At 38.0% G+C, this 24,936-nt stretch overlaps 1 protein-coding gene across 2 annotated transcripts in view; it reads right to left on the bottom strand.

Annotated features, from left to right (window-relative positions):
- Adamtsl1 (ADAMTS like 1) overlaps positions 1-22,721 on the bottom strand; it is a 927,295-nt gene extending 904,574 nt beyond the window's left edge. For both annotated transcript variants that reach the window (XM_063251663.1, XM_063251668.1), the window contains exon 1: positions 22,504-22,721. In XM_063251663.1, coding sequence (XP_063107733.1) covers positions 22,504-22,590 — 87 coding nt within the window. In that variant the 5' untranslated portion in view covers positions 22,591-22,721. The remainder of the gene's footprint in view (positions 1-22,503) is intronic.
- Between the last annotated feature and the right edge of the window lie 2,215 nt (positions 22,722-24,936).

Below are 24,936 nucleotides of genomic sequence, written 5' to 3'. Positions count from 1 at the left end.
CATAGTTTGTCTCCAAATAGACTTCTTCCAACTTTTCAAAAGTGATAGTTAATAGAGTTAGATGGATGATACAAGAAAAAAGAAAAAGGTAAATCTCAAAAATTCCTCAATGCAATCCAATGACCTAATCCAATAAGCTTAATCTGTTTTTTTTTTTCTGCTAAGGAAATAAGTGAAGAAAGAGGCTCACAAACTGCACAAAAGAAGCAGCCAAGCTCATATTTCTGCTCCAACCCCCTGGCATAGGGAAGAATGGCAAACCTGAAGGATGGCCAGGTAAGCTTTGGCCCAGATAAAAGTACAGTATCATGATTTCATAGATCAGTTACAAGTGCCTTGTTGTATTATGAACCAGACATGCAATAGGTCTTTTTTCTTCTTTAAAACAAACAGACACTATTCTATTAACAGCCCCAAGAGAGCATCTCGGGTTTTTATTTGTACTTCATCAAAAGACTAGAACTTATCAGGTGATTTGGGAATTCAAAATGATTCATTGGTAAAGGCCCCATTTTGTTAAGGACAATGCTGCCAGCAGTCCAGCCAGAACCCCATCTGGGCTTACATGCAGCTAACAAGATGCTAATCTGTGCATATCATGAACACAGCTACACAAGAACAATCTGGGAAGATTAGCTGTTGCATGGAAACAACTTTTTTGTTCACTTAGGTACATATAGTACAGTTTGAGCAACCCATTTCTATTTGTTCCATTCTACCACATTTCACATTCTAATTTTCAAAGTGATGAAACAGGAAAAAATGTCTTCTAAATGAACTCACACATTCCTATTTTCAGTGGTTCCTGTCCTCCAAGTCTCAAAATATTTCAGGGCTCCTAAATTCTTGAGAGTGGTTTATATGCATTCAGACATTAATCATATGCTTGCATGTGTGTTTGTATGACTTTACAAGGTTGTTGTGTTGGAAGTCAGCATGAATGATCCCGTAGACTCACAAATATCTTCACAGCATGCCTTACTGGGAAGTGTAGCCAAGGACTCAGTTCCTGTAGTGGGACAATAGGAACTGAGAACCTACTGGACTCTGCTCAGAAACATAAAAACAATGAATGAGGGCAGAAGCTACATACTCCATTCTCAAGACTACCCACCAAGCAATAGTTAGCATCCTCTTCCTCCACCTGTAATGCAGACACAAGCACAAGGATGACCTTCGAAACCAACTGTGAAGGAGAGAAGAGCCTCCATCAGCCAAATTCCTAAAGAACCTCCACTTGAGCCCTCCAATTGGACTCTATATAAATGAGAAATGAATTCTTCTCTTAAAATGTTAACATTTAATATTTTTCTATGTAGCAACAAAATGCTTCCTTGACTAATATATAAGACATAGGTGCTATTGTGATTAGACATAGGTGCTATTGTGATTAGCAATGTATACATTCATTTTATAAACAATACCAACTCAGGGAAGTTTTTGTCTCTGCATATTTTCTCAAACAATTTTTTAACAATTTTTTTAACAATTCTAGGCACTGAACTAAATGTAATATAGACAGAGAGCAAAGTAAGTCAATCTTTTGCCCCAGATTTACAATGTACATATTGGGGATGACAGACGTAAAATAAAAATACAAACAAGTGTATCATTACAAATCACAAGTCTTGAAGGAAACTGGGTGTTGTACAAGAAAATGACAGAAGCGATCTAACACAGATTGAGGTAGGAGAGGGGGAGGACAGGAGTTTCCAGGACAGGGATATTTAAGCTGCAGGCCACACCAGTGAACATACAGAAAACTAAAGAAAAACCTAAAATTTTTATTAAAAACAATAAAGAAAAGAACCCTCCAGGCAAAGAACAAATTGTGCCAAGTCCCTCAAGCAGGAACAAACTTGATGCCATGATGAAACCAAAAGAAAAGAAAGCCACATAAGCTGGAGAGGATTTTACATGAGCTAGGAGAAGATGGAAAGCAGAAGGGAGGAAGAAAAGGAGAGAACAGAGAGAGCGGGGCCAAGCTTGGACCTGTCAGAGCACAGCAAGGTTACCAATCTTAAAGTAAGTATTCCCGATGGGGGAAACTTTCTTGAAGCTGAGAAAAGTGAGAACTTCCATAGTACAATGGTTTGTGGCTTTCAAAGGGCCACGGAATATGTAAACAAATAGTATATTTATGGAATAAAAATTTCTAGGGAGTGGGAGTGGATTAGGGGAAAACCTAAAAAGACTTCTTTTAGGAAGTAATAATGAAAAAGAAGGCTGAGAAATATGGGACTAACGACAACAAAGACGTCAGCAAAGACTTTAAGCAGCAGAATTCCATAGGTCAATATTAATTTCATAATATCCATCAAGCAGGAACTATTTGTATTTTTCTATCTCAAAAAGCATATTATGAGTTAATTGGCCAAGATGGCTGACTCGAGGGTGATACCCTCCACAACAGAGACCAAAGCAATGAAAAATCACCAGCTGCTCCATGGCAGTGCTGGAGCAGAACATCAGCATGGATGCAGCCTGCACACAATGACCTCACAAAGAACGAAACTGAGCACAAGGCATCCACCATTCCATCTCTTGAGATCAATCCTGAAGCAAGAGAAGCTTCACTCAGTGGGAAAAGGCCAAGCAGAAGGCCCCCAGAATTCCCTACTCACATCACAGACATTGTAGACATTCATTGCTGGAGAACCTTGCAGCCCCAAAGGCCCTGAATGACACTAACAAGCTGTTGGGTTTCCATATGCTGAATTTTCTAGGAGAATGAGTACAGCCTATGTTGTGCTGATATTATCCTGCATGAAACTGTCCTAAGATCCTGCCCAGTGACAGCACTTTGAAGCAGCCAGCAACTGCCTCCAGCTTTTACTGAGAAACTTAGGCTGCCAATGCCCCCACACAACCAACCAAGTAATCCTGATCACCCTCCTGTGTCTCCAATAAGTAGACAAGCAGTCAAGTTTTCAGATCAAACAATCAAGGCATTGGGACCCTTAGGCCAGTCCTTCTCACACACAACCTGTGGAAACTGACACTCACATAACACACACCCAAAGTCAGATTCACTATACCCGAGCTGCCAACAGATTTACCCCAAATCTCACAGAGCCATTTCCCAGCTGTAATGCTTCTTACAATCCCTATAGCCTGGGCCACTGCGATACCCAAAGGCATTGCCAATGTTAATTACAGTTAAAGAAGCTACATGGACCCTAAAATACATACTTGGAACCAAAGCCAATAAGCATCTACAAACAATACCTAACAACAAATTGCCAACGGAAAGTCTTTACCATGAAAACCACCCTAGAAAATTGGTAGAGGAAAACTGAAGCTTGAGGCACACAAATATTAATGTAAGGACACAACAACAAGTATAACAAAACAACGTAACATGATGCCACCGAAGGAGTATAAGTATATTGTAACAAGAAACCCTAAAAAAAGGAAAGCAATGAATTGCCTGACAAAGAATTCTAAAGAATGATTTTTAAGGACATTAAATGAGATGCAAAGGAATAAACACAGATAATTCAATGAAATTAGGATGACCTTGATATGAATAACAAATTTATTAAAGAGATAGAGATCATAGGAAAGAACCAACCAGAAATGTTGAACTTAAGATCTCATTAAATGAACTACAAAATTCACAAACAGAATTGAGCAGCAAAGTGAAGAAAGCTCTAATCTTGAAGAGATCTCTTGAAATAACTGCCACATTCTAAAAAAATACTTAAAAAGCACAGTGGAAAACCTTTCAGATTGATGGTACAGTAGTAAATGATTGAACATTCACAGTATGGAAATTCCAGAAAGATAAAAGAAGGAACAATTCAGAAAAACATAATCAATTGCTAAAATAATTTTCCTCATTTTCCAAATCTTGGGAAAAAATATACACATTCAGACTGGAGAAGCTCAAAGGATTCTTAGTAGACTGAACAAAAGAGACCCTCTTTGAGGCACAATATATCAAACTGTGAGAACTAGGAGGCACCAAGATAATTCAAAAAACAGGAAAAAGCATCATGCCACTTATACGGGAACTCCACAATGCTAGTAAAAGACTTCTCAGCTGAAAGCTTCAGGTCAGGAGAAAATAGGATAATATATTAAAAATCCCACGAGGAATAAAAAAGATGTCAATCAAGAGCCCTAATATACCAAGCAAAGCTTTATCTTTTACAAAAAGAGAGAAATAAAAAATTTACAGGACAAGAAAAATCGAGAGATTTCATCACAGCCAGAATGGTTGTACAAGCAAAGCTTAAGGGACTCCAAAACACTAAAAATGAAAAGATGATAGCAGGAGAAAGAACAAAGCTTAACAGTAAGGCATACACACAAAAGAATAGAGACTTAGGCCCTATCAGTAGAAGAGAATTCCTACTATTCTAACAGAAACAGAACTACCAAACCACAAAGATGAAGGTAGAGGAAAAAAGCAACAAAAGGTATGTAAAACAACCAGAAAAAAATAACAGAATGACAAGAGTGTCTTTACCAACAACAGTAACATTGAACATAAACAGTGTTAAATCCCTAGCAAAACAGATTTTCAAAAACCTAACTAGACCAAACAATAGGCTCCCTAGTAGAAACACATTTCACTAGGAAAAAATGAAAGCGAAAACTAAAAAACAGTGATGAAAAAAGATATACATTGTAAATAGAAACCAAAAGTAAGTAGAGCAGATATACTTACATCAGATAAAAACATATTTTAAATAAAAAATACTAAAAAAAAAAAAAGAGAAGAAGTAGGTCACTATAGTTACTATACAATGATATGGACCAGGTGTGACACAGTGTGCTTCAATGAGACCGAACATTCCTCAGAAAGGAGAATTATTTAAGTTCAGGACTTTGAGGCCAACTTGGGCAACATAGTGAGAATTTGTTTAAAGAGCAAAAAAAAAAAAAAAAAAACAATATAGAACTTAATTCAACAAGAGGAAATAACAATTGCAAACGTGTGCACTTCATGTATGGAACACCACATTATACATTATTCAATCGAAAAGAGAGAGTCTAATAATAGGTTCAAGGTTCTACTTTCACTGATGGACCAATAATCCAGCCAAACAAACCCTGAACAACATCAAAAAAGAAATATGCACTTCAATTATATACCAAATGAATCTAAAAACGTACTTATGAAACATTTCAACCAAAAACTGGAAAATACACATATTTCTCAACAACACATGGAACATTCTCCAGGACATATATATTCTCAACATATTCAAAACCATTCAAATCATAACATGTAAACTCCCTAACCACCATAAAATAAAGCAGAAATTAACAAGAGAAACCTTAAAAATTATAGCAGTGCATAGAAAGTAAACAGATGAATGGGCCAGTGAAGATATCAAAATATAAATTTTAAAATTTCCTTGAAACAAAAGAAAATAATAGAAACAGGACAAAATCTATGAGACAAAGAGAAGAAAAGAAGTACTTAAGAGGTATTATTTTAGCAATAAATGCCTACATTTTTAAGGACTTAGAGAAAATTATCAAATCAACAAACTCATAGCTAAACACAAGGAACTAGACAAGCAAGAAACTGAAACTCAAAATCAAACTGAAAATTAATATAAAGAAGTAAAAGATTAGAGCAAAAATAAAAGACAAAATCAGAAAAGATCCATGAAACAAATTAGTTTTTTTAAAAAGATAAACCAAGTTAATGAACCTTCTCCTAGACTAACCAATGAAAATTAAAGAAGAAGCAAATATGTAAAATCATAGAGGTAAAGGAAACAATAATATGAAGAGCTACTAAAAATAAATATACACCAGCAAGTTGGAAAAACCTAAAAATAAATGGACAAATTTCAGGACAAACATAACCTACTCAATCTGTACATAAGGACAGAAAACCTGAACAAGTCAGTAACAAATGATGAGACTGAATCAGTAATAAAAAGTTCTTGGAACAAAGAATAGCTCAAGAGCATATGGTTTCACAGTGGATTTTACCCAACTTTTAAAAAAGAAGTGACACCAATTCAACTCTTACTATTTCAAAGGCAAGAACCTTTGTAAGTTAATTCTATCAAGCCAGCAGTATCCTGATACCAAATCCTAATTGCTAAAAAAGCAACTCATAATAGGTACAAAAGATAAACTAAAATAACCAAAGAAGCAAGTGAGCTCTACAATGAAAATTACAAAATACTGAATAAAAACACTGAAGAAGATTCACAAAAAATGGATTAAAAGTATTATTAAAGCATCCATACTATGAGGGCATTCATAACCTCCACTACAATTTGCGCTTTTTTTGTTGTTGTTGTTCTTGTTCTTTGCTCTTTTCTCTCTTTAGAACTCCCCAAATCCTATTCTTGAAAATTACACCTATTTTGTGGCCTATAGACTACAGTTTAGATGCTTAGCTAGCAGTTAGATTTCAAACAGCAAGTGAACTTTAGCCAAATCCCCAAAGGCCTTCTCCTCTCCGTTAGGGGGCCATAAAACTATGGCTAGGGGAACAAATGGGTTTATCTCAAGATAAGCAAACTGCCTGGCGCCCACATTTTGTGTGTCAATTAGACAGATATGTAAGGAGGCCTGTAACATTCCAAAGCAATGACAGTGCTATAAAAGATGATATCCATGGTAACTCTCTGACCTTATGAACTCATACAGAGGTATAAAAGAAAAGAGCATCAAAGGATTGGAGCAGGCCAGCCAGTTGCCAGCAGTTTCAGTGGTCTAAGCTGACTGAACAATGCAGTTTTAATAAAACTTGTTTCTCAAAATCTTGGTGTCCTGAGGGTAAATTTCTTGAGCACACCATAACAATACTATACAAAATTATCTTCAGATTTAATGTAATTCCTATCAAAATACCAGTGATATTTTTGCACAGAATTAGAAAAATATAGTACTAAAAATTGTAAGGAACTATTGAAAAACAAAGCCCTGAGTTACTGAAGAAACCTTGACCTAAAAGCAGACTTCAAAACACATTACAAAGGAATAGTAACTGTATTGATCCTTACAAGACCTTGCAGGGCTAGGGCAACGATCCTCAAAAGACCACATATGTTCTGAATTAGATTTACTACAAGACACAGAAATGTATAAGATTGGCCTACAATGGCTGCCCATAGAGTCAAAAGAAGAAGAGTAAAAAAGATCTGTCCATACAATCCTAAAGGTCCAACCAAAGACCTGGAACTCATGGCAAAGTCCTGTAGGAGTCTGCATTAGGAGGCCAAAGGATCCTTGATGGGAGACCTATGGGCCCGCACTAGAGGTCAGAGGGTCAGTGCTAGACGCTGAAGAGTCTTCTGAAAGCCAGGAGGAGTTAATGCCTAAGGCTGAAGGCTGGAGCTCCTCTGAACAGCCAAAGCTTCACTCAGGAAAATTTTCTTCCAAGGAAAATCATCTGTAATCCTTCTCGCCCATTCTCCTTGTATACTTTTCCTACAACAATCCTCCTTAAGGTAGGTCTTCCACACCCAGAGCCATACTGACCCAACTCAGCTGGGTGTTCCTCATTCAAGTTGACAATCATTTAACCACCACAATAACCAAAAGAGCATGGCACAAGCATAAAAGCACACACTGATCGATGGAACAGGATAGAAAACCCAGAAAAAAATCCACATATTTACAACCTACTGATATTTGACAAAGGGAGCAAGAATGCACACTGGAGATAAGAAAGTCTCTTCAATAAAGTTACTTGGAATATTGGCTATCCATAAGTAGAAAAAATAACCTAGAGCTCTGTCTCTCACTGTATGAAAAAATCACTGAAATTGACCAAAAACTTATATGTATTACCAAAAGTCTAAAACTACTAGAATAAAAAAAAAATACAGGGAACATGATCCAAGACACTCCAAGCAAAGATTGGGTGGGTGGGGGTATGATCCTCATAATAGAGATAATAAAAAGAATAATGTACAGATGGGGTTATATCAAACTAAAAAATTTTATACAGCCAAAGAAAAATCAAGTATGAAGAGAAAACCTACAGAATAGGAAAAATATTTGCTCATTTATCATCTGACAAGGAATTAATTTCCAGAATACATAAGAAACTCCAAATAACTTAACAGCCTTAATTATTTTAAATTTCATGATTAGTTGATGTTAACCCGCTATATCAGATAATAAAAATAGTCCTTCATTTTAGAAATCTAAAAACTCATAAAGACGATATAATTTGTGCAAAGTCATGCTGTTACCAAGCAGCAACCAGACTTTAGGTCCCTGTCTACTGTCTTTCCTTTCAGCTCTCTCCCCAAACTTCCACCTCCCCCTCCCCACATCATACTGTGTGTGCAACTGGTTTATAAGCCTTCGTTTGCACATTAACTCAGATTAAGCTGCCTTCACATAGTATGAGTTAATGAACAAGAAAAAAATCTCTTTTTTCAATGACCCTGAATCTTTAGAGAAAAAATAATGTCCTGGTCACATAATGTCTTCATTGTTGCAGATTACATATAAAACTAAAAGTAAGAATCTCAGATCTGTTGACTTGGCTCAATGTTTAGAAACTAGGTGGTATATTGCTCAGCTTTTGTCTCAACAGAAGATTGCCAAAGAGAGTCTATTAATTCCACATTTAAATGAAAGATACTTGGTTGCTAGACCTCCCACAGCAGAAAGCTACACTGTAGAAATAAATGTTGCTTCACTTTTACAAAGAAAAAATACTACATAAAAAATAAGACAAAGCAAAATGTCAATGTTTATAGTATCATTATTCCAAATAGCCAAAAGTTGGAATCAATCCAAGCATCCAACAATAAAAGAATGGATGAACAAAATTGCTGTCATGTGTATATGAAACAAAACACTATTCAGCCTCACACAGGAAGGAGGTTCTGATACATGCTGTATAGATAAACCTTGTGGATATGGTGCTCAATGAAACAAGCCAGTCACAAAATAGTTAAATATTCTACTCATACAATGTTCCTGATGTGCTCTAATTCGTAGGCACTGAAAGTAGAATGGTGGTTGCCAGGGTATGGAAGGAGGGAAGAATGAGGACTTGTTGTCTAGCGGTTATAAAGTTTAAAGTTTTTAAAATGGAAAAAGATTTAGAGATGGATATTCCTGATGGGCACACTTCCATGTGCTTAAAACTACTGAACTGTATGTATATTAAGATGGTATATCTTACATATACACATATGTATGTCTTGCCAAAATTACAAATTTTTAAAATTTTTAATGATAAGTAAAAGATAATATGAATGATTCCATAGAAATGTCAAAGAACAAAACACACAATTTGAAAATATAAACATCCAGACCACATTTAAGAAGCCAGAAAGTTTGGCCAGAAAACTAATGAGGTTGAAAGCAGACCCAGAAAGTGAATATTCTGGTCCATAATAACATTACCGTTAGCCACTTCTGGAATTTGATTTGGCCAATAAAAGTGAGCAGAATCAATATTCGTGACTCAGAGTGGAAGTATTCATTTAGAGCAATGATCCTCCGCCTGTCCTAAAGGCTACAGAAGTGTAGGCGAGTGAAGTACTATCATCAGGATTTCTTTTTTCAAATAATTTACTTGCTTTTTGCAGGGCACATGATTACTTTACATATGGAGAGTTGGTACATACACAAAGCACAACTTTATTATTCTTTTTTCATCCCTTACCCCTCCTGTACCTCCATGTTCCGTCCAACTCTTGATCCCCTTCCCATTTGCATGTATGCTTAAGGACACGTAAAAGACTGAGTTTCCTGAAATTCAGCACTGCAGCTCTGGGGAAATAACTCCTTGGTGTTAAGCCACTGCCATGGTATATGTCAGTGTCCCCCAGGCCTCATGTATTTGCATTGTGCATTTGTGATTGGTTCATTGTCTAGCACTTGGATTGATGGTGTCAGTGCTACACCCACCTAGGGGTGGAGCCAGCATACAATGTATTGGCAGGAAGAAGTGTCTTGCTTTTTTTGCCGGTTCTGGCCTTGCTGTTTGCAGCCGCCATGAACTGCGGCCCAACCATGCCACTCTGCCTTGCAGCCAACTAAGTGTGAACTGAAACCTCCAAAAACTAGGAAATAAACTTTTCCTTTCCCAAGTTTGGGCATCAGGTATTTTGTCTCAGCGACGAGTACACAATAAGTAAGTCAGCCACTAAGGTTTGAGGGTTGTTGGTTACCACATATTCTAGCTCATCTTGACAATACAGAGTGCTTAAAGGGTGTTAGAATATGAGACTTTGAATTTCAGCTTAAAGCAATAAAAGGCCCTCTTTAATAATAAATAAACTTTATGTCTCTGCAACTAAATTACAAATGCCCTTTGTGAAGTGTGCAAGATTATAACAATGACTATTAGCAGTAAATAAAACTTATTTTCTTTTCAAGTAGTTTGACATCACAGACTGCATGCCTCAATGTAGAATGTTTCTGTATATTTAGCTTGGCTGTTTAGTAATAGATATGGGGAAGACACTGCAAGTAATAGGCACATGAAATATTCTCTCCGTTTCTCTAAGAATGTCAAAGTGTTTGCTCCACCATATGGACGGAGGGAAGGTGTTCAGTAGCACATCCTCTACTTTTCATCAAGTGTTAGGTTCCTGGATACTTTGGACAGTTTTCTAAATAAGTATCTGCTAATCTTCCAGGGGCACGACTTGAGGAGAAAACCTACAGAAGCCAGTTTTTAGCAGGTTATGTGAGGGAGTGAGGGTGGAAGGCTTTCCTCTCCCTTTCCCTGTCATTCCCTTGTTGCAGAGTGACTGCAAGTTGAAACAATTCCCAAACATCTGAAAACCATTTATAAAAAAACTAAAGTTACTGCAAATAAAGACACTTTAAGCTGGTGGTTCATGTCTTTAGTTCATGATGTAACTAGACACTAAAATAATAATGTATACTCTAGTGGGAAAATTTACTGAACAGGGTTATAAGAAATGTGGTCCGTTCCCACCTCTACCACTATCAAACTAGGATGTATCACTCAACTGCCTATGAAATTACTTCTCTCATCTGCAGGTAAAATAGATCAGCTGAATATTTTCCCAAATCTGGTCTTTGGTCCCACTCTATGTCTGAGTCCTACGTGGGTATGTAATTGAGGAGGATTCTGAGTACCTGTAGCAAATGCAGATTTCTGGGCCCACCCAGAATTTCTGAGAGTACAGCCCAAGAATCTGCAATGAAAAATCAACTTTTAGTTGCCAAGCTCAATTTTCTGCAAACCTGAATAACGTACATTGAAGTTTGTGAGCAACCAGATTAAAGTATGTATTGCTAAGCTTCCTTCCAGCTATACACTCTCACAGTCAAGAGCAGAACAGAAATTTGTAGCTCCTGTAATACCCACTCTATAACCCCAAAACATGTAACTCTCTACTTAGTGATCATCTCCATGCAAAACAAAATATTAAAACAGATATGGAGCTAATAACTATTCAAAACATTTCCCCATTCACTTCATCTCTATTCTCCACCACAAAAAATAGCCTGTATGCAATCACACCTTGGAGAATACATTTTAATACCATATATGATATTTCAAGGCCAGATCTTTACATCATCTTAACTCCATGTTCCCTCATAAAACTGTTTCCAAATATGAATGTCAACATTTGTAAAACAATAAAGTATTTCTTTGCTAAATCTCTTAGAAAATAGGTTAGATTGTATTTACCTAAGCAGAAAATTGGTGAGCAGTTACTGAAAAGTTGAAAACTAAAACACAAAAATGGGTAAAGACAGAGTACCTAGTATTGTGGTTGGCAACCAGAAGGGAATTAGTAAGCAAAAATTCTATTCCATGAAAAAAAATCTGCAAAGGGAATCAGTAAATCCAAAGCCAGGTCCTAGACCTCTAGGCCTCCAGTCCGAGACCTTGCTGATAATACTGACCAAAGACTGACTTACACTAGGAATAAAAATAATCAGACACTGAAAAGTGCTCATCATAACTGGGATGAATTTTAATGGAATTTGGAGATGGACCAAGATAAAAAATAAAATAATAAAAGAATAAACAGTACTAACTTCCAGTTAAGCATGGCACATTGAACATGTTTTCCCTATTCTCTCCCAAATGTCTGCTAAAATAACAATAAATAAATAAAGATGACAAGAGAACTGGACAGGAGACAACAACAGATAAAAGATGCCAATAAATTTCTGGAATATGGAAAACTGGTGGAGGAATTATGACTGACTTAACAGAAATTTGCCTGCAGAGAAAAATAATGATGAAAAGCAAGACCATTTGGCCTGAAAACCTTCATAAAGTCTTCAGACTTGGAGGCACCTGGTGCTGCGGAAAAGGGAAGAAGGAGAAATTTGTCTATAGCTAAGAATATTGGTTGAAAGTCTCTGTAAAAAAGACTCTGCTGGAAAACGAAGTTGAGAAAATCTTTTAGAACATATAATAAAACCATAACAATAAAGATAAAAGATTTTAAAATATAAGATATTTGGTTTAAGAGACCAATAACTAAAAGGAGCTTTACAAAAAAAAAAATAAAATAAAATAAAACACATAAAAGAATTGGAAAGATTACTAAAGACATACGGAAATAAATATTCCCCAAACTGGAAGCTATGGATCTATCTAATACTGAAGGCCCATGAAAACCTTAGCTAGTGAATTTAAATACCCCATACCAAGGCATAGCATCATGAACCTTTAACACAGCATAAGCAAACTGGGCCTCGTGGATGAAATCTGGTCTGTCACCTATTTACATAAATAGATTATTAAAACATAGGTATGTTCACTTACCTATTGTGTATGGCTACATTCGTGCTACAATATCATGGCTGAGTAAGGACAAAGACAGTATGACCCACAGAGCTCAAAGTGTTTATTATAATGACCTTCACAGGGAAAAAAATGCCTCTTCTTGCTTTAGGGCACCAGATATAGATGCTCTAGAAGTTCCCAGAGATGAAAAAAAAAAAAAAATCGGGCTAAAAACAGAGGAACCAGATTAGAAATAATGTTTGATGCTTCAGTAGCAACATGAAATGCCAAAAGAGAACACATCATTGTCTTCAAAACATGAAGTACAGAGTGGTAGGTAGGAGCAAGGAGAAAAATTACCATCAACCTAGCACTCTAAACCACACAAAATAAGCATCAAATAAGAGATGAGAGTAACTTTTTAAATGCAAAATAATACAAATTTTATTTCCACTCTCATTTCCTTTGCAAGAGGTTGCAGTACCTACAGAAGAGGAAAGTTCACAGAAGTTTTTGGGGTTTTTTTGTTTTTGTTTTTGTTTTTTTTTAAGGGAACCCTTGGTGTGACATCTGTGTGGGTAGCTAGCAGAAAATGATCAGCACTGAAGACAAAAGAGGACCATGGATGGAGGAACACTAGCAAAAACAGTTATGAGCCTGTGCCTGGCATTTGAAAAATGTATTCATACTCATGTGGCTGGTCTATGGCACTGAGCTGAAAAAAATAAGTTACAAAAATTAAGGATTTCTCTCTCAATAAAGGTGACTGATTACTCCAAAATAAGTAAATGTTGTAAATGAAAAATTGCTCAACATCATTAGTTATTTGAGAAATAATAAATGAAAACAACCATGAGATATTAAGTCACAGTCACAGTGACTACAAGAAAAGTCAAGGGCTGGGGATTTAGCTTAGCAGCATAACTGCCTTCCTGGCAAGCACCAGATCAAACCCTGGTACAAAAAAAAAGTCAGGTGACAACAAGCTTTGGTGAGGATGTACACAATTGCAACCTTCAGCCACTGCTGGGAAGAATGTATAAAGTTGGAATTACTTTGAAAAACACTGTAGCAGTTCTTCGAATGATTAAACATATGGGTACAATTTGAGCCAGCAACTTTATTTCTAGGTAAACGCCTCACAGAACTGAATAAAAATGTCTACAAAAAATTTGGGGGAATATTTATGCATCATTATTCACAATTGTTAAAACTAAAAATTCAGGTATCCATCAATAGGTAAACAAAATGCGGCATATTCAAACAGTGAAATATTATTTCTTCATTGAAAGGTAATGAGATATGCCATAACTTGGATGAACAATGAAAATATGCTAAGTGGGAGAAGCCAGTCACAGTAGTCCACATATTATATGGCTCTACTCATATAAAAATCCAGAGGGGAAAAAGAGATAAATAGTTGCTTAGAACTGGGGTACAGGAGCAGAGTGGTGATAACTAAAGACAACTGGATTTCTTTTTAAAAATAAAAATAAAAATTGACTGTGATGATGTTGTGCACATCTATGAATATAAAGAAAATCAGTGAATTGTACAATTGAGTGAATTTTATGATAAAGCATTACAAACTGAGAAAGATTTTAAAATGTACTAGAAAAAAATGGGGTAATACACTATTTGAAAGACTAACCAGTACATTAATACTAACTACTGATTTTAATGTGATAAAAGATAGTAAAAGTGGAATATAAAAGAGAACTAAGAAACCATGCCATAACTGGAATTTTTTTAAAAAATGATATACCAAGAAATACCACAAATGTTATACTGTAAGAATTACGGAGTTTACTATTATCTAAAAAACTGAAAGAATTAAAGATGAGTATCTAGTACTAATATAGCCAAAAGTAAGTACATTGCAAAATACAGACTATAACAATAAAAAAGTTCATTTAACAATCATCAAAGGCCAGCTGCAGCGGCATATCCCAGAAGCCCAGCTTCTTCGGTAGCTGAAGCAAGACAAGCTTAAAGGCAGCCTGAGCAATCCAGCAAGACTCTGCTTCAAATTTAAAAATAATAAGTGTTAAAAGAGCAGAGTATGTAGCTCAAAACTCCCTAGATTCAATTCTTAGCACCATGATGGTAATAAAAGTTGATAAAATAATAAAAGGCTCAGTTCACAGAGGTGACATGACAATCCTAAATATTAAGGCACCAAATAACAAAGCTATGAAATAAATAATGAATAGAACTACAAGGGGAAAGAAAAACCTACAATCATACATGAAGGTTTTAATACTCTTCTCTCGATAAGTAAAATAGTATGCATACAAAAATTCAGGAAATATATAAATTTGAACAATGTAATCAAACAAGGTGACTTAGAAGACATTTGTCAATCATTCCACCAAACAACAGACTGCTCAGGAAAAGACAGAAGTCATAATGTACAGAAAATCCAATTATTTTCAACATAGAACTTTTACTAAGATTGACCAAGTTCTATGTCGTAAAACAAGTATCAATAAATTTTGAAAGACTCAAGTGATAATGTCTATTCCTATCAGAATAAAATGAAAGTAGTAATTAACAATACAAGCATCTAGAAAATTCCCAAATGTTTAGAAACTAAACAATATACTTCTAAACACCCAAGGAGCAAAGAAAAAAATCAAAGCAAATTAAAGAACTAGCTTGAATTGAAAAAAATGAGACGATAGCACAAAATTTACAGGATGCCACTAAAGCAGCACTTAGGGAAAACGTCACTAAACACATAGGTTTAAATTATTTTTTAAATGTTAATGATCTCAACACAAAACTTCAAAAATTAGAAAAATAAGAAAAAATCAAATTCAAAATAGTACAAGAAACAGTAATAAATACGAGAGAGGAAATGAGTGCAATAAAAACCAAAACAGAGAAATCCTTGAAACCAAAAGCTGATAGTTTGATTGGTAAAATTGAAAAACTACTTCGTAGACTGATGGATAAAAAATTGAACAAATAAATAACCAGTATCAGGAACGATATAGGGGACAAAACTACATATTCTAATAATATCAGTTAATAAGAAGATTATGAACTACTTAATGTGAATAATTTCAAAAATTTAGATGAAACTGACCTATTTTGAAAGACACAAACTACCTAAGTAACTAAAAATGAAATAGATAGCCTAAATAGTCCTATATCTACTTCAAAAGTTAAATTTATAGTTAAAAAATTTTTTCCCACAAAATAAACTCCAAGTTCTGATACTTTGACTATGAATTCTCAAACATTTAAGGAATAAACTAATATACAATCTCTTCTAAAAAATTGAAAAGAAGAACATTTTTCCTGATTTAGTCAATGCAGCCATTCAAATGATGACTTGCCTAGAGTAAAGGGCCCTGGAGAAAAGACTGGATTTTGAGGCCCCGACCTCACCAATGTGCCAGCTCCCTGGTGAGTTCATAGCTGAGTGAGCGATTAGGAGGCAGTGCCCAGCTGAAGGAAGTAGCTGGACTTGGGGACCATCTCTGGTCCCTATTCTCTTTTGCACTGGCTCCTCCCCTATTCTGTGCTTCCCAAATGCCATGAGTTCTCGCCACCAGACTCTTCTACCATGATGTCTTGTATCTTGGACTCACCAGACCATGGACTGAAACCTCTGAAGACATGAACCAAAAATAAGCCCTGAGCCAAAATTAAATATGTCCTCCTTCAAATTGTGGGTATTAAATATTTTATTTTCTCCCAGTGAGGGAAGTGCTGTAACAGTTGGAAACACAACTATTCCGAAATTAAAACTAGGCAAACACATTGCAATAAAACAGCAGATTATTATTCCGCACGGACATAAACATTCTTGACAAAATTTAGTAAATTGCATCCAATAATACATAAAAGGGTAATATATTATGATTGAGTGGAGATATTCCAATAATGCAAAGTAGGTAAACATTAAAAAATCACTGAAGGTAATTCACTATATTAGTAAAATAAAAATTGGTAATTACATGTAGAAAGATAGATAAAATCTATCACCTATTTCTGATTTAAAACTCTCAACAAATGAAGAATAAAATGAATTCTTTCAATCTGATAAAGAGCATCTATGAAAATATTTATACTTAACATCTAAAAATTCAACACCTAACTTAATGGTAAAACACATAATTATTGTTCCCAAGATCAAAAACAAGGCAAGCATATGACATAGCATTTCTGTTCAGCCTAGAACTAAAAGGTCTAGCTGATATTACTATACAAAAAAAAAGAACATCAAGACTAATATAAATTAACTATATTCATATATGACATGATTATATAGAAAATCTGGTAGAATACTGAAAAGTTATTCAAATAAGCTTAGTACATTGCAGAAAACAATATACAAAATTGTTTTTATATACTAAAATGAGCAATTAGTAACTGAAATTTAAAAGTTGTGTCATTAAAATAGCATTAATAAAAAGAGATACTTAGGGTGGGAGGGTAGCTCGGTGATAGAGTGCTTGCCTAGTGTTCATGAGGCCTAGGTTCAAACCCTAGTCCCACAAAAAAAGAAAAAAGAAAGAAAAAGGGAGAATGATAATAAATTTGACAAAAATGCATAAATTTTCTATACTGAAAACTCACAGATATTGCTTAGAAAATTAAAATAAAGATACATCATATTTACAAGTCATGGAACCTGATATCATTAAGAGGCCTATTCTCTTAATGACAGATTAAAACATTCCCAACGAAATCTCTATGTGCATTTTTTTGAATGGCAAGCTGATTATAAAGTGCTTAAGTCATATGGGATACTCAAGTCAACATCCTTGAAAACAAAGGGCAAAGCTTGAAGAGACATATTTCCTGTGCTCTGTAATTTTTAAACAACTCAAATCAATGTGCTACTATATAGCAATAGGCATAGTTCACTGCAATAGAGAGAATTCAAAAATACACTGATATACATATGGACACCTGAATTAGGTAAAAATGCCAGGCAATTTAGTGGCTAATTTTTCGAAATACTGTACTAGAATGCCAAATAGCCATAGATGAAAAATGAACTTTGACCCATATCCGATATCATGAATAAAAATTAACTGAACATGGAGCACAAGCTAAATGTAAGCCCTAAAACTAAAATTTTTGGAAGAATATCTTTGGTTTTTAAATAGGCAAATATTTATTAAAAAACAAGCAAAATGAAAATCCACTAAGAAAAAATTTGGCAATCCCAACTTAATCAAAATGTTCAACCTATACACATGAAAGTCACAAATGAGTGAAAAGATATGCTGCAGACTAGAAAAAAAAATATTCTTAAATTATACTTTCAATAAAAGGTGCATAGCCAGAATATATAAAGATTTTTATGAACTTAGTAAACAAACAACCCAATAATGAGCAAAATATTTGAACAGAGATTTTGTGAAAGATCAATACAGTCATTTATCAATAACTACATTTAAGCCAACTCTGGAAACTACCTGATGGTGGTTCCATATGACTGTATCATTTAGCATCATAATAGTTGAATTTGTCTTAGTATACTCTATCATGTCCAAGAAATGACTAAATAACCTACTGATGCATTTCTTCAAACATGTCTCTACAATTAAGCAATGCACAGAGTCTAAATAAACGCACAGAAAAATGTTTAAAACATCATTAATCACTAGAAAATTGCAAATTAAAATCTAGAACAAACTTCCACTATGTGTATGGCCAAACTAAAAAGACCACAGCAGCGGTTGGCAAGGATGCAGAACTGTAATTCTCATAAAGTGGTAGTCAGGGTGTGAACGGCACAGTCCGCGTCTTCACCCTCAGGACTACGCCCCAAACCGCTCCGTGCAAGTGTGAAACCGAAGAGAGTACCAATATGTTCTTTCCTATATAAGAATAGTAAGAATTTGACAATAACAATAATACATTGGAGCTATAATAAAATACTATCATAAACTTTTTAAACCTATGAATTATTTCTGGCATTTTCTATTTACCATTCTGGCATTTTCAGACTACATTTGATGACAAATAACAACCACAGAAAGTGAAATGATTGATAGGGAGAGACTGACTACTGTACAAACTTTTTTAAAAACTGAGTTTCTTTTAAAAAAAATGTTAAGCCTATATCCACCATATGACTCAGCCATTAATTGCTTAGGTATTTCCCTAACACAAACAAAATCACATGTGCATACAAGGATGTATTCCTAAATGTTCACAGCAACTTTACTGGTAAGAGTCAAAAGCTAAAACACACTGGTCATGAGTAAATGCAAGCTGATAAAGAACAAGCTGTAGAATATCTGGGCAGTGTAATACTATTCACAAAAAGCAACATGCATAATCACAAAATAATTATGCTGAGTGAAAAAAAGAAGTAGGAGCATAATCATTCCATTTACATAAAATTCTAGAAAATGCATACTAACTTACAGTAACAGAAAGATCATTATTTGCCTGATATTAGATTCAAAGAAGGCTAAGGAGGAGATATTACAAAAGGTCCTAAGAATGTTTCAGGATAATGGTGTTGTGGGTACATACACATGTCAAAATTTAACATACCATATACTTTAAACATGTGCAGTGTACTGTGTGCCAATTATATTTCAAAACAACACACAAAAATATGGAACTAAGAAAAATGCAGTTGCCTTTAGGCATGGACCTGAGCTTAGGAAAAACAGTGGGGCAAGAAGTTGCTATGTTTCCTTCTAAGATGCTGGTGGCATTTTTCTTTCACCATGAAAGGTTATTGTGATAGTAAAAATGAAAATTAATAGCAAGAAGATAGAAAAGGATACCAAAGAGAGACAAGCACATGTTTTTCAACATCCACAGGTGAAAATTTGTCCACATAGGGATATTCTTTGTGGTAATTCTGGAACTATTTGCTTCACTATTGAATCCAAAGAATTGAGCATACCTCTGGAGACAAAAGTATTTAACCTTTATGTTTGTATGAGCCATCACCAATATATTATCAAAAGAATAAAAATTACCACCTAGGGCTATTTTAAAATCAATAATAATGGTTTTGTGATCTAGAAACACACGACCTTAACCAACCTTATTAACTGTACAGCATATTGGTACAGTAATGTTACAGAAATCATTAACTAGTTGGTAACACCTACCTAGTGACAGGATGCCTTTGCATTGAGCCAATGAAATAAAATTTAACAGAAATATAACCAATTTCATAAGAACTTAAGCAGTGAGATGAAAACAACTTTACAAGTATGGAGAGTACAGAAGGGAATTGAAATAATCCCTGGAAGCACACAGTAATGGGAAAGAAATGCTGGGAGTATCAAATCTTTTTTATTTGCATTAAAATTGTGTCTGAATTAATTATATGTTTCCATTTGGGGAGAAGATCTTGATCTCTGCTCTTCCTTCTCTTCTAGTGTCAATATGCGAGATTTGATAGCATTGGTAGTCATGCATTCATGTAAGGAATGTTTTGATTTGAAAAAAAAGTTTAAAAATAGCTGGGCATGGTGGTACATTCCAATAACCCCAGAACTCTGGGAGGCTGAGGCAGGAGGATCACAATTTAGCATCTGAACAATTTAGCAAAAACCTATCTCATAAAAATTTTTTTAAAGATCTGGGATATAACTCAGCATGGAGGCCCTGGGTTCAATCTCCAGTACTACAGAGAGTCAATCAACTTTTTTGTTTTTGAGACAGGGTCTTCCTAAGGACAATAAACTATATGTCCAGATCAGTTATACTGACAAACATCTGACTGAGTTAGCCCTCAAAGGCATCCTGCAGTCTACCAGGATACAGGACCCATCTCCAACTCTTTTCTATCCCTCTCCTGACAAGTTTAGTCAGGTTCTCCACAAATGGAGAGTATCCTTGGAGAGTAGAACAAGACAGATCCATTTGGAATTAACCAATAAATCACACACACACACACACACACACACACACACACACAGAGCCCAAGTCTGCTCTTTATCATCCTCATTCAGAAGAAATGGTTGAGACCGAGGGCAAGAAAGAATGGGTATGTAATGGTAGGAAAATCAGTTTGTCCTGAATACCAATAAGGCCTCAAATAGTTTCAGATTAGTTTGAACAGGCAAAGTGGGAAAAAATTTTACATATGTATGTATAAACATATATGCAACTACATCATGATCTTCTGTAGCATCTTTGTTGATCCAAAATTAGTAGATGTTTTAACAAAATCTCACGAATGTGGGTATTCCAGAGAGACTGTTTTTCCACCTGTTTTAGTTGTCCACCTGCCTGGTGGTGTTGGCACTGGCAGCACCTCCAAGAGCAGAAGCCTCCACGCTCATTTTACAGATGAGAAGATGAGAGGTTAATAGTCTTGATCAAAGTCCAGCAGTTAGGGAAAGAGCCAGGACTCAAATCTACCCATCAAGACTCCCGAGCCTGCCTTAGGCTCTCTCTCCTATTCCCCTGTGAGGTTACTGTGAGCCCTAGGGTTCTACAGAAACAGGGCACCATAGTTAACACAGGTTGTGTTTGCATGCAGGTGCTGCACAATGCAACCAGCTGGAAGCTGTGGGCATGCTGAAGCCCTCCTCTGGCCTCTCCCTTAGGAGCTCTGTAGGCCACCTGGGCTCTCAGGGTAGTAAAGGGGCCTCAGGTGCTCCCTCATATGCAGCCACGACCGGAAGCACTGCCATGCAACGAGGCCTGGTGGGAATAACACCTGCTAATAATTAAGACAGCTTTTCCAATTGTCATGCTGATAAAAGCAGGTATTTCGTGCTGAAATTTTGTATCACTGATTAGGGCAACCCTACTCTCAGGTCCGGGCTGGCTCTGGGCAGATTTAAGCTTTCATTTTGGATCCTCTAGGTCTCCAGAATGTACCCACTACCATCAGAGCGACCATTGGAAAAGCAAGGTGAAAACAAGTTTCAAAACATTAAGTAAAAGTGAGGGGAAGAAATTCCCAATTTGGACAAAGCCTCCCTAAGCAAAACAGAAAACAAGGAGGCTCTCTGGCAATAATTCCCACCAAGAGTATCTGGGCATTTTCCCAGAATTATCCAAGTAATCCTGTGAAAAGCAAAGCTGTGTAGGTTAAATTACTTACAAACTGCCTAAATGTGGATTTTAATCAAAATTTACCTGACTGTGGAAATACAAGCCAAAGACAAGGACGCCACACGCATCTTGAGTTTTGACTCAACACTCGCCCCTCTTGGGTGTCGCTGTAATACACCCCTGATTAGAAACTTTTCAAAGCTCTTGCTCACAGAACTTTTGAATTCTGCACTCAGCTGGCCCTCGAGAAGGCTGGGAGGATACTACGGGAGTGTGGCCCGGGCCAATCATCTTGCACACCCCAAGCCACTACTTCATCGCCAAGGCACCGGAGCCCACCTGGTGCGGCGTGCCCTCACCTTACAACCATATGCCCTGGACAAAGGGACACGGGTGGTCTAGAGTGACCCTGTCAGAAGTCCATGGGCCCAGAGAAGAACAGAATTGAGGAGTGTTCCAGGTTTGAGAGCTTCCAGGTGACGCCTGAAATTCCCCCCAAAACGAGAGGGGGCTCCAAGAAGGACTGGCGGAAAGGGGTTGAGGGTCTCCCGGCTCCGGGAAGATGACAGCTCCCGCGCTCAGGCACCGCCTCCTCGCCCCCACTCTGCCTAGAGGGAAGCTAAACCTGGGAGAGGGCGAGAAGCCCGGCTCTGGGGATGACAGGGGCCAGTCAGCCCGAAACTGGCCTGCACCACCTGTCCCAGCTCGGCGGGCAGCGCAGCCCCAGGAGCAGCCTTCGCTGCGCAGCGCACGCCCCGAGCCGCGCGCCCTGCCCCGGCGCAGACCCGGAGGGAGTCCGGGCGGGACGCGAGACGCAGCTGCCCTACCTGTCCGGCCACACAGAGCAGGCACCAGGTGCCACCGAGGAGACGCGCCAGCAGCCCTGGGCGCCGGGACGCCGCCAGCCGCGCCATGGTGGCCACGGGAGTCCGGGGAGGGACCCCTCCGTGGAAGCCGTGTCCTCCGCCTCCGCGGGGCTGAGCTCCGGGCGCGGTGCGGGCTGCGCCGGCCGGCCGAGGTGCGTCCTCCGAGCGGCCTCGCAGCCCGAGGCTTTGCACGGGAGCGCTGGCGCTGGGGTGGGGGCGTTATTTGTGAATGTGCCGCTTGTCCTGGCTCCGGGTTGTTCGCGCCTCTCCCCCACCCCTCGGCACCCCCTCCGGCTCCCGCTCCTCCCTCCTGTGTCAGCCGCGAAGGCGGAGAGCGCAGACACCCAGCCGCCCGGGCAGCGACCTTGGTGCGCCTTTCGGGAAACTCCGGCGGGGCTGCACGCCGACTCCTATTTATTCTGTTTAAAGGAAGGTCGCGCTTTCTGCCCACCTTGCTTGAGTTTGAAACGCCACCCTGTCTGCTCTCAAAGAAGGAAAAACAGCCTGGGATGCTGGTGCTTTCCCCAGAAAGAATGCCAGGGTCATTTGAGCGCTCGCCTGAGCACACACGCAGCTGGGGACTGTTGCTGTCCTGTGAGCTACGAAATATTCTGGGGCAGACGATTAGGAAACTCACGACCCCCTGATGGAACGGAGGTGAACCTCTTCCACCTAATGGACTCTGTGCCCAGGAAGCTCATGGAGGTTTTTCTGTGGAGTTGATTTGTTTGGCAACCTGGGTTTGCAGAAGGAGCTGCGCTCCTGAGTGGTAGCAGCGGGGACCCGTGACAGCCAGGTAGGATGTGACTGCATCTGGCTGAGACATCTATCACCCGTTGATCAACCGGGTTGATTTGGCTGCTCTGGCTGGCTAGGCTGGCGTCCTCTCCCACTGCCTCTCGGTGACCAAACCTCCCGAAGCTGCGCGCTCGGAGGAAGGAGACGCCACCCTGTGAAGGAGGAATGTTCCCTCTCCCTAGATCAAGAGTGCTTGAGTAACTGCTTTCCCTCCTCTAAACACGCCCTCGGGGTCCCTGACAGCTAAGTAGGAACAGGAGCCAGAGCCACACACATCAGGGAGCCCGGGAAATGAATTACAGGGGACTGACTTCTTCGCTGGGTGTCTTTCTGTTGGAAAGTTTGCTGGGGGCAAGGCAGGGTGTCACCTTCTTCTGTTTGGGTTGCGGTTATTTTGTTTTTGTTTCTGATTTTGTTTGTTTGTTTTTATTATACTTGAGGGTTTACAGCTTTCCCTTCAGCAGAAAATACACTTTGCCCCTGTTGCTGTTCTTTGCTAGTGGGACCTAAACTCCTGTCTTCCTCAAAACCTGATTCTCCAGAGCCTGTCTCTCAACAAAAGCAAGATATTTTCCACCCTGCTTCCAGTCATCTTGGAGCTGCCATTAAGCTGGAAGACGTGGGGAGCTGGTCCCCCTTCGATAAGCCTTTATGATAAGGGTTCAACGCTGTGCTGTAGAAATCACTTCTGTGAAGCTCCCATGTGGACTAACTGGCATGAACCCAGCATCAAACGAGGATGTCAGTGTACTGCCTAGCAACCAGTCAGTCCGCAGACTCCTAAATTCCTACTGCGGGCCAGGCATCCTGCTCTAATGTTGCAGCCCATCACACTGAGATCAACTGGAACCCCTCCCATTTTAATTGGATAAACAGAGCAAACACAAGCCCTGCTGACAAAAAAGAGGGGAGCAACAAAGCCAGGGCAGAAAGCACCTATCGAGAATAGGCCTTACTGGTGCCAGCATCATCGTCATTTCTAACCAAGAAGGGGTTTGTACCCGTGTGTGGTATAGAAGGCCATTTCTCAGAACTCATCTATTTAATCACAATACCCATATTTACAGAGTATGAAAGAAAAGAATCAGAAGGGAAAAATAATTACCTTGTAATTTAGTATTACAGAAAGTTAAAAGCTCCAAAGTCAAAACTTATAAAGGTTTTTTGTTTGTTTGTTGACAGGATTTTAGGACAGATTATCAGCTGAAATCAGTGAAGAGCCAAAGGTAAAACATTTTTTTAAAAAATGAAGAAAACACATACATATCTGAAGCTGCAGAAAGGAAAGAGTTCCTATGGAGGAAATGTCTTCTTAAATTGAGTGAGCTACAGGCTTCAGTAGAAAAAAGCAAGACCTTGCATGGTGGGGAAGGAGTCCAACTAGAAAAAAGAAGGAAACTGCTGGGCAGGCCCAGGACTAGGCAACAGCCACTGAATGAAATCTTCAAACAGCACTCACAACTCCAAACCCCAAAGGGTTGGTCATTTACCCAATAACCACACTTTTATTTTTAAATAGGGGAAGAAACTAAGGCCCCGGAAACTTAAGTGGTATAGTTAAGGTATCACATAGCAGATGAATCCCTTCCTACCTCA

This window comes from Cavia porcellus, unplaced genomic scaffold (assembly GCF_034190915.1).
Source record: "Cavia porcellus strain 051 isolate PalLab524CR breed Dunkin Hartley unplaced genomic scaffold, mCavPor4.1 scaffold_1, whole genome shotgun sequence".
Lineage (NCBI taxonomy): Eukaryota > Metazoa > Chordata > Mammalia > Rodentia > Caviidae > Cavia > Cavia porcellus.
Note: the sequence above shows the minus strand (reverse complement) of the source record. Positions and strands in the feature narration are given on the sequence as shown.